This window comes from Columba livia, chromosome 25 (assembly GCF_036013475.1).
Source record: "Columba livia isolate bColLiv1 breed racing homer chromosome 25, bColLiv1.pat.W.v2, whole genome shotgun sequence".
Classification (NCBI taxonomy): domain Eukaryota; kingdom Metazoa; phylum Chordata; class Aves; order Columbiformes; family Columbidae; genus Columba; species Columba livia.
Window position 1 is genome coordinate 142,566 of NC_088626.1, and position 10,607 is coordinate 153,172.

Sequence of the window (10,607 nt, forward strand, 5' to 3'; positions counted from 1 at the left end):
CAGGGGGTAAAATGCAGAAAGCAGCAATTACATGGAAAACAGATGGAAAATGGCATGATGTGATTCTAACTGACCTGAAAGGATCAACTCAGCATTTGGAACTCAGGGCTGTAATAGAAGTGTTTATCAGATTTGCTCATAGCCCAGTGAATATTGTTTGTGATTCTTTGTATGTGGTAGGTGTGGTAGCTCGCATTGAAAGATCATTGCTCAAAGAGGTTCAGGATGCACAACTCATGTCTTTGTTCAAGCCATTATGGTTGTTGGTTGAAGAGAGACAACACCGATACTTCATAACACATATCCGTAGTCATCTGACAATTCAAGGCGATTTAGCTGAAGAAAACTGCCAAACTGATTTTCTTGTATCTCCTGCCTGGGTTCCACCTCCAATAGATAAGTTTGGGCAAGCAGTACGCTCTCATAGTTTCCTCCATCAGTCTGCGCAGGTCTTACAGCGGCAATTTTCATTGTCCGAAAGTGAGGCCCAAGGTATTGTTAAAAGTTGTGCAGATTGTCAGCTCTTATTTTTTTCTGGGGTTGCAGTAGAGACTTCCTCGGCTCACCGCTGCCTCCCTGCAGGTTCTTTTGATCGATGCCGTCTCTGGTTTGGAGTCGTTCTTGTTGTAGAGCGTTTTTGGTGCTGTTGATGTGTTGTCTATCATGTTCTGAGGTGCGTCTGTCTGTGCACGTGAGCGCTTGGCTCGGAGCTGCTCTGCCCGGAGGCGTGGAGTCAGGGGTGGGTGGACGGAGCTCTAGGGGTGCATGGAAGAGGCAACGGAGGAGGCGAGCTGTGCGCCGTAAGCAGGTGGGTCGGTGGGTGGTGCCAGAGGGGAGCTGTGCCGTGTGGCTCTAGCTAAGCTCGGTCGTTTCTCTGTTTCCTAGGTGCGAAGCGAAGAGGAAAGCGGGCTGTCGGCAGCTCAGCTCCTCGGGCCAGGTGAGCACGGAGTGCTGGGCCGAAGCGGCAGCTCGTTTCAGGTCCCGTGTTGCTGGCGCGGGTCCGAGCGTCCTTTGGTGGTGTTTTACAGGCGGCAGCTGAGCGTCTCGGCGGTCCGCGGCGTGGCAGTCAAAAGCAAGGGCGGCCGGGTGGGCGAGCGGCCCAGGTAAGGGAGGGCGAGCTGGGACCGTCTGCGGGCAGGCTGTGTTTTCGGGCGGCATCCGAGCGCGTGCCTCTGGTTTTGCGGGTGCCGCAGACGGGCCGGCAGGGGCGAAGCCGCACGCCGGCCGGCAGCCGAGAAGGTGAGGCGGCGGTGGGCGTTGAGGAGCCCGGTATTGCCCGGTCTCTCGCTTCATCTTTTCCTTCTCGCTTTGCAGGCGCTTTGTGGGCCCTCTGGACCGGGAGGAGCATTTGCGGTGAGCCGGGCTAGGGGCGAGGAGGAGCGTGGGGCCGGGGACTCGTTCCCGGCGCCACGGTTTTTTTTGCTTCTCGCCGTCGTAGGCGTCACCAGCGCTGAGGGTTTGTGACCGCGCCAGCGGCAGGACACGCCGACCGGACCGCCCTGGAGCTCAGCAGGAGGTGGGTGTCGCGGACGGACTCGGCGTTTGCCCCGCGGCGCCGTGTGCCGGCGTGGCTTAGCGAGCGCGTGCTTTCTCGTGCTCCTGCAGGCGCTGAAGAGGAACCTGACAGGTTTCCTTAAAATACAGCGCAAAACGGGGGGGGCGGGGCTGTCGGGGCTCAGGCGCCGCGCACGCCCCGCCCCATCTGCGGAGCCCCGAGTGGGGAACTGCGCGCGCAGGGCACGCTCAATGACGCCGGCCGTGCTCTGTTACGTCACCGCCGGAAGCGGCGTCCTGCGATCTCTGTCCTGGGGCTGCGCTGGAGCTCCGCGCCGGCCATGAGCAAGCGGAAGGCTCCGCAGGAGAGCCCCAACGAGGGCATCACCGACTTCCTCACGGGTGGGCCGTGGGGGTGGGCCGTGGGGGCGGGCCGGCTGCGCTGGTCGCGGTTCTCCCCGCTGATCGCGGTTCTCCCCGCAGAGCTGGCCAATTACGAGCGCAACGTGAACCGTGCCATTCACAAGTACAACGCGTACAGGTACGCCCTCCCGCTTCCCCCTCCCGCCGCCGCGCGAGCCGCGCTGGGTGCTGACCGGCGCTGTTCCGCAGGAAAGCCGCCTCGGTTATTTCCCGGTACCCGAGCAAGATACGGAGCGGGGCCGAAGCCAAGAAGCTGGTAGGTGCCTGTGGCCGCGCTCCCGGAGCGGGGACATCGCGGGGCCGGCGCCGCCTGGTCCGGCTCCTCTCGGCGGTGGCCGGGTCAGGAACGGGCGGCTGCTGGTGGGGGTTCGTGGCTGCAACTGGGGACCCCAGCTGAGTTTGTGTCTGTAAAAGGATGCTGTCGTGGGAGATTTCTCCTTCAGTCTGTTACCGTGTCACTAAATTTGGGGAACTCAAGCGGTAACAGTCAAAGCTTTGTTCAAAATTGCTGCTTTGTGGCAATTTTTAATATAGCCCTTGAATTACAGTGTTTATGCTCCTTGTGTTCCTTTGAATTCTTGTGCTCCCTTATGGTCCAATATTTTATCATGGTTTAAGTGTACTAAATTCTAGGGAGCTTTCCTTTTTTTATAGATATCATGGCTTTAAGTAATCTTGAAGTTAACTTGTATTCCTCCACAATACTTAGGATGGAGTAGGTGCTAAAATAGCTGAGAAGATAGATGAGTTCTTATCCACTGGAAAACTACGCAAATTGGAAAAGGTGGGTTTATTTCCGTTGTGCTGCTTTTCTTTGTAACTTGCCAAGTACAAGTACCCTGCTTGCTTGTGCAATTTCTGTTGTAGTCCCTGGAGAGACTGGTGTCACCCTTAAGAATGATAGACACGGAGTCTACAGTGAGTAGAAAGCTGGGAACGAGAAGCTCAGCCAAAGCCTCAAAACTGTCTACTTATGAAAATATTGTAGGTTATACGATCACCACGTGATTGTCTTCTGTGACAAGTGGAATTCTGACTCTGGAAAGCTGTAGAGTTTTGTGATTTAACTGTGCTGGGCACCATAGTGTGGGCAGTTGGGCAGTTTTCGGGCTTGGCACACGTGGTGTTATTGTGAGGCACAGTACTGCGCTGCGTACTGGTTTGCACTTATTTATAGTGAGTCTCCATAGCGGAGTCTGACTAAGCTGTTTTATCTTAAGATTTGTTTATTGCAAATGGAGTAAAGTTTGTTTTGTGTTGTCATGTTTTTGCAGATTCGACAAGATGATACAAGTGCATCTATCAATTTCCTGACACGAGTTACTGGCATTGGGTAATGGTGGTTTTTTTTCAATTATTTGGAATGCAGTCATTCTTGAGTAATTCTGAGGGGCCATTGTGCTCAAAGTTTAAGGATATACTGGAACTTGAAAATGCCTTTGAGAAACTGGAAGGGATGCAGAAGGAGAAGTTTGGGTGCTGTCCTGTCTCAGGACAGAGGAAGTTGCCTCTCTTGGTCTGGAATCCAGCAACAGATGCAGGGAAGGGTAAGAAAGGAAGTAAATGGCAGGTCAAGATCGGACCATTCTATTGTAACAGTTTTATTGAGGAAGTGGATTAAAAGTCTTTAAGGGTGGTTGAGCTGCAACCATAAAATTCAAGAGTGGTTCCCCAGGAGGGGACTGTGCTTCCAGACTGCTTGTTCTTAGAAATTTGAGAGTAACTTGAGATACTGGATAGGTATCTGGGTATAACAGTATTTGAATGCCCATATCACAGTTGAAACGTCGTTCTTTCCCTGCGGAGTTATGCAGATTAATCAGCTGACAAACCCTTTAAGGGGAAAAAGGTTCAGCCGTTCTCTTGAGTGTTGTTCTTAAGGCAAGTGGAGCTGGGACTGCTTTGCTGTACTGTGGGTTGCAAACTGGAGCCTTGTTGGGTTTTTTTTTTTAAGTGCTAGTCCAAAGACACACTTGTGTTGCGGTTGCTTTAAGCTGGCTTAGAGACTGACTGCAGTTAAAGTAGCTCTTATCATGCATTCAGTATCATTATCTAAATATTGCCTATTTGGTGAGATTTTGTTTGTTTGTTTTCAGTTATACATCACTGTGTAGTTGTATCAATGCTAAAAAATGTGCAGGCCAAGTCTGGCATAGCCACCGCTGCCAACTTAACGGTCAAGCTGAAAATACAGATGCTGAAAAGAGGGCGAGCATCAGAAGCAATTTCAGTCTTGGCCTCGAAAAACGTAGGCGGTTATAGTGAATTCTAATGTCCTTTACAGCCTTGTAAGATTCTTGCTGTTCCTGATGGCAGATCGCCTTTTCCCTTTGCAGTCCTGCTGCTGCTAGGAAGTTTGTCGAGGAAGGAATTAAGACTTTAGAAGGTAAGCGTAACTTTGGGTCCTCACTTCATGTTCCGATTGTTTTTTTTCTGGCAAGCTACCTATTCCACAAAGGTTCTGTGACAGTAGATATGCCGTAGGCTTTCAGGAAGGTGCAAAAGATGATAAAGTTAGCGCACAGGCTAAAGGCATCACACACATATCCAAAGTACTTACAAATTACATGGAAAATAATAAGGATTTTGGCTTTGAGGCTAATGGTCTACTGAGATCTTTATCGGGAAGTGCTCTGTGCATTTGTACTCATCAGCTGTTGAGTAATCAGTTTAAAATCTCTTCCTTTTTGTTTGGGGTTGCTTTTTGCCTTTTACATATTCGTTGAATGCATCATCTCTGCATTGGTAGAAACTTACTGTAAGATTTTTAGTCCTCAAGTAATGTGTTTTGTTTTTCTTCATTTTCTAGATCTAAGAAGAAATGAGCACAAGCTGACCCATCACCAGCGGATCGGGCTAAAGTAAGCTTTCCTGGGTGCAAGTGCGTGGCTTTTCTGGTGACTCCTTCAGACACCAGAGACAGATCAACAACATAGATCCCCGCTGATGTGGGTGTGAGGGACCTGTTCCTCCTGCTTGCTGGTAGACTGAGTTTGGTCGGGAACCTTTGGTGTTTTCAGAGGGCCAAGTAAGGTTCTGTTCTGAATGCTCTACATGTTTTTCAGTAGTTACTCAGAGCTTTTGTTTCATTGGGGTTGAAATTCAGTAGGCTGAGTCTCCATCCATAAGGAAATAAATTTCAAATGACTTTTTCAGTTAGCTCATGGAGAATCACTTCAGCAAGGTTGCAATCATGATTCTTGGGAATCTGTAGAAGTGGCCCAGGCTATTTTTTACTATGTGCTGTGGGCAAGGTAAGACCTTTACGTGTCTGAACTTGGGAATGCCACACAGAATGAGTCCATCCCTCAGTACTTACTGGTTCGAATGCTGCTCACTGAGTGTCTGTCCCAGTGCGTTAGTTCTGGAAGAACTAGAGCTGTGTTTGTAGGAAGCTGCAAGTGAACTAAATAAAGCCCTGTATCTGAATTAGATCTGCGTGGAGCCAGCTCTAGCACTTCCACAACAGTGGCAGACATGTGGAATATATGATCTGGACCAAGTGCTTGCCAGTGAATAAGAAGGGTTACACAACGATTGTCACCTTCCCACTGCTCATCTGAGCCCCAAAACCAGCATGCATCCCTGCTTTTATACATGTGAGCATTCAAGGGAAAACCTTTTACTGTTGAGTAGGAGAAAACCAACCTCACCTATCCACGTTGCCAGTGCACACATTGCCTTGGGTCTGCCTCCAGCACTGTGCCCAGATGTAGTTTCAGAACCTCCAGTGGGTGCTGAAGGAACGGTTTCAGTGCCCCATGGTGGTCTGTGTGTCCTCAGCTCCGCTGCAGGTCTGGGAGGCAGTGGGGACGTCCTGTATCCAGAAGCTCCGTCTGCAGAGCTTGGGATGGGGATGGTTGGGTGACGAGCGTGGGGGACGCGTGGCTCTGAGGCTGCGGTGCCCGCTGTCGGGTTCTGGTGTGGTGGGGTGAAGATGTGCCTCCCGGTTGCACCTGGCCTCCTCCTCCACAGCCAGCAGCAGTCTGGTTTTTACAGCTGCAGGCAAATATATCGGGAGTGGTATTTGACTTGTGCGCTTCCATTTAGCTCTTTCCAACATAGATCCCCACTGATGTGGGTGTGAGGGACCTGTTCCTCCTGCTTGCTGGTGGACTGAGTTTTGTCGGGAACCTTTGGTGTTTTCAGAGGGCTATGTAAATATAATGCAACTGGTTATTTGGTGCTCTCGGCTCATCGCAGCTCTTCATATACAGTGGGAAGATAATACACAATGAAACCATGTTCTTAGCGTTGTCAAACTTGCAATTGTGAGTTTTTACTGTTGCTTGGCAAGATGTTTTCTGAGATGTTTGGTGAGAATGGGGAAGTTTTTGTGATGTGACAGTAATATGTTGTATTATTTCCTCTGATACAGATTCAATTGACTAAAATTTTAAGATTATATCCTTGCTGCTCTTTCAGACACTTATATTTTTATATATGCAGATATTTTGAAGATTTTGAGAAAAGAATCCCAAGGGAAGAAATGCTGCAAATGCAGGTGAGAATGTCTTTATTGAAGATGTGAGGCACTGATGGCCAATAAATGACACCTCTAAACACACCTTTCCTTTCTACATAGGAAATTGTGCTGAAAGAGGTAGAGAAGCTGGACCCAAACTATATTGCTACAGTCTGTGGCAGTTTTAGACGAGGTTGGTACTCTGTGATCTTGTTATGTGTATTTTGGGCTAATAAGTAAGACTCATTACTATATATGTTGTTCTTCTAGAGAGAAAGCCTATGCTGGAACCTGGCTTGTTCCTGCTAGTATTGTCTTCACTGGTTATTTCAGTGACCAAACACCTGCATCAATCCTTGCATCTCCACCCTGCCCCCATAAAGAGCAATATATCGTAGCATGTTAATGGTTTGCTTTGCTTTTACATTAACACCACTTGTGCTTTATTGCTATAGAGTAAAGCAAGAAATTACTGGGTATTTTCTGAGATATGCAGGGATATAAACTTTTGGATGGAAGAACAAGGCTCTCTGACTTAAAGATCCTTTTTTCGCAAGTATCTCGAATGGTGACTTTTCTACCAGCAAAGCACGTTTGCAGAAGAGACTGGGGGGTCGCTGTTGGGATGCTTTGTCAGACGCAGAGGGATTTTTCTTTGCTTCTCACTTGTCTAGGCGCAGAGTCAAGCGGTGATATGGATGTTCTCATAACCCATCCGAGTTTCACATCTGACTCATCCAAACAGGTATGCTGCTTTGCTCCTGTGGATCAGTACTGTGCATTGCTTCCACAAGGGTGTGTTTCAATTCAGATGATATGTACTGTCAGACTTGTATTGCAGCTTCTTGCATCTTTTTGCTACCGTAATAGTAAACTCTTCTCTTGAATCACCATGTTTATTTTGAGGAGTTATAATCACTTCTCAGGTCCGTGTGTTATGTTTGTTCCTCTTGCAGAACTATTCAGTGTACTTACTCTCATCCTGCTGTCCTTCTTCATACACATTCCTCCCACCCCCTCGAATTTATGAGCTTTTACAATGTAGAATTGTAAGAGCTAGCTGGATAGAGCAGGGCTTAAAGGCAGAGTAAGTATCTCTTTATGTAGCCATAATCTTTTAGACAAGAAGCAACTATCCTGCTGCCCTTGTAATCTTTTGGAACTAACTCTGCTGAAGTCTTAAAGACAGTTTGTATTTCTTGTGTTGCTTCTATCATTGAAGACTTAAACCAAGAAACTAGTTTTGTCACTTGCAAGGAAATCAATCTGATATGGAGATTTCAGTGGTGGTTTTTTTATGTTGCACAACTATAATTTTTTTAGCTTTTTCTTCGGTATTATTGTTATCTTTTTTTCCCCTCTGGGTCTGATTTACTGTACAGTAATACATGTAGTCATGTCTTGTACTTATGTGGGCCATTGTCTGGTAAATTGGTAAGATATCCTTGTAATTTGTGAAATAATTTCTTCTTCTGTGTTGTCCCCGTCCCAGTCAAGACTTCTGCACCAAGTTGTAGAACAACTGGAAAAAGTCCACTTTGTCACAGATATGCTGTCTAAAGGTGACACCAAATTCATGGTAAGGCTCTTTTGGTAGTGATGCTGGGGGGGGTGATGCTGCCTTTCCTGACAGAGGCCAGGATATAGACAAGATATATACAAGAAAAAAGGTCACTATTTTTTTAAATTTCTATTAGCTAGAGCTCTGTCTGCATTTTCCTTCACCTGATGATGGTTGTGCCTCCTGAAGAGCCTGATAATATTTAGGACAGAGGAATGGGAAATGCGAAGCCTTGTGATCCTGCTGCAGTAAGAACTTCAGAAGCAGTTATATACTACATTGAACTAGGGTCCTCTTAGCAGGGTAAAACAGTGATTCACAGTACTGTGACATCCGCCTGTTCTGGTGAAATACTGAATTGCTTCAGCGGGAATTTAACTTTGCTCTCCAGCGTGACTGAGGTAGTTTACAGGTTGTTCAGGGGTGAGGAGGTGAAGACTGATCTCAAATCTGGTTAATTTGTTTTTTAATTTCTTGCTTTCCTTACTTTCTCACAGGGTGTCTGTCAGCTGCCAGATAAAGAAGATGGAACAGCCTATCCACACAGGAGAATTGATATTCGGTACACCAAATAAACCCCCCATGCCCCCGCTTCAGCTCTCTGCCACCCAGTAGGCATTTGCATCAGGTTCTCCTTTCAAATCTCTAGTTCCACGTTCAGAACATTGCATTGACCAGGTTTCCAAATCTTTTGCAGTATGGAAGCCGCTGTACAGCTGCCCATATTTGCAACCAGTTATTAGCAAGGAGGTTGTATTTTAAATTATGACTTTGTATCCAGTTTCAGAAATGTGACCTACTTTATCATACTACTTTGACATTAATTCTTGGAAGGAGTGCAAGCACCATAACCGTGTAGATGCTGAACACCAGTAACTGCTGGGTCAGGGTGAATGTGCCGAACCTTTCTTTGATACACAATTCATTTAATTCTTGCATCTGGCCTGCGAGAAAACAAAATTTACAGAGTGACAGAATGTGTGCACATAAATACGAAGTAAACCTAGAATGGCGTCTGGCTGAATTCCAAATGACTTGTAACTTTTTTGTTATATATTTGTTCTAAATCCGTAATTTTCTTCCACTTCTATTCTAGGCTTGTCCCCAAAGATCAGTATTACTGTGGTGTACTGTATTTCACAGGAAGTGATATATTCAATAAGAACATGAGAGCTCATGCACTGGAAATGGGCTTCACGATCAATGAGTACACAATCCGTCCCTTGGGTGTCACCGGTCAGTCTGGGCCTTTGCACAGAGTATTCTTTGTAGTTACATATTTGCATGATCTTCTCCTTAAATTGGTTTCTCAATGTACTGGAAACACCTCTGATAAATACCGTGGTGGATGAAGCTTTTCGCAGTGTCCCTGTTGGTGTCGGCTCCGTTAGGGCAGGAGAGGCGGCCTGCGTGCACACGGGCAGGGCTGTGGCACGGAGTGTCCTCATCTGCTCCAAATCTTACTGACCTAAAGATTGCTTTCTCAGTGTCATGCACAGCACATACGTGGTTTCCCACTCTTCTAACAAAATACATCCTTCAGTTGTTTAGTTTTGGAGGGGTGCTGACTATATATATATGTATATGAATATAAATATAAATATAAATATAAATATAAATATAAATATAAATATAAATATAAATATAAATATCTTTAACTGCAGAACCACATGGCCCCAAAGTTAATTCATTACCTTATTAATGAGAATTAGTACCTAAACACGGTATGAAGAGGTTTGTGGAGGCGTTTTGGTTTTTAAGTCTGTTTTACTTACAGCAGTTCTATCTTGATCTTGCAATGCATTTGGCATTTCAGGATTGTACAGACATTCCACCTTTCAAACAGTGTCTGTGATTTGCTTGCAGGAGTGGCCGGGGAGGCCCTACCAGTCGAATCCGAGGAAGACATCTTTGATTATATCCAGTGGAAATACCGAGAGCCAAAGGACCGGAGTGAATAACAATGTGTAGTGATGATTAAATCCTGTAAGATCACCTTTTGATCTCTCTCCCTCCCTCCCACCTTCTTAAAGCTGATGAAAACACTGTGTTGAACTGATACATTAATTATTAGGTCCTCTAGCTGTCTCTATGGGGGTTTCTGTATTGTGGGACTACTTAGACTGACTTGAATCATAAAACAAAGATGGATGCAATACTGTTTCTTATTTTTATCTGACTGAAGCCTGCAGACCAACTACATTTTTACTTGTTTTTATATAATTAGTGTTGATCAGTCTTAGTAATGGAGACTATAGACTGATATTCTTGCTTATTCCTTTATTTTAATCCGTTTCTCCTATTGGGAATTTAATTATTTTCTCAGATTGTCCCCTAGCCCTAATGCATGCAGTGGTTTGTAAAGTGACTAGAAGGTAATCTGGAACTATGTGAAATCTTCTGATGCCTCATAGTAAAAATGTATATAGCTGATGTAGTCAGTGTTTTCTTCAGTAATCAGCGGGAATAAACAAAGTGAGAATTCCATCATGTATGTATAATCCTGCTTATTTTTTTTAACTGTAATTTTAAGAGCATCAAGAACCAGTAACACAAGCTCACCATGTTTCCAAACTGAATTCTGGTGGAAGAAAAAGGGCTCGTTCAGTGTGTTTGTTTCTTGAACTATATAAATACACAATCTGTCTGTCCTTTTTCTTCCCA

At 45.9% G+C, this 10,607-nt stretch overlaps 1 protein-coding gene and 1 long non-coding RNA gene across 3 annotated transcripts; both read left to right on the forward strand.

Annotated features, from left to right (window-relative positions):
• Positions 1-671: 671 nt before the first annotated feature.
• LOC135576341 (uncharacterized) lies at positions 672-1,308 on the forward strand. Its single transcript, XR_010467991.1, has 3 exons — positions 672-808; positions 886-937; positions 1,029-1,308. It is a non-coding gene; the product is annotated as an uncharacterized LOC135576341 (long non-coding RNA).
• Positions 1,309-1,685: 377 nt separating this feature from the next.
• On the forward strand, positions 1,686-10,430 carry POLB (DNA polymerase beta). 2 transcript variants are annotated; one of them, XM_065040768.1, is made up of 14 exons: positions 1,686-1,896; positions 1,978-2,035; positions 2,107-2,173; positions 2,627-2,701; positions 3,192-3,250; positions 4,254-4,303; positions 4,727-4,778; positions 6,343-6,421; positions 6,503-6,575; positions 7,057-7,127; positions 7,875-7,961; positions 8,441-8,505; positions 9,040-9,179; positions 9,810-10,430. In XM_065040768.1, exons 1-14 carry the CDS (start codon positions 1,836-1,838, stop codon positions 9,902-9,904), a joined length of 1,032 nt encoding a protein of 343 aa, XP_064896840.1. In that variant the 5' UTR covers positions 1,686-1,835; the 3' UTR covers positions 9,905-10,430. The 2 variants fall into 2 exon arrangements, with proteins under 2 accessions (XP_064896840.1, XP_064896841.1); XM_065040769.1 differs by having other exon boundaries at positions 6,367-6,421.
• Positions 10,431-10,607: the final 177 nt, after the last annotated feature.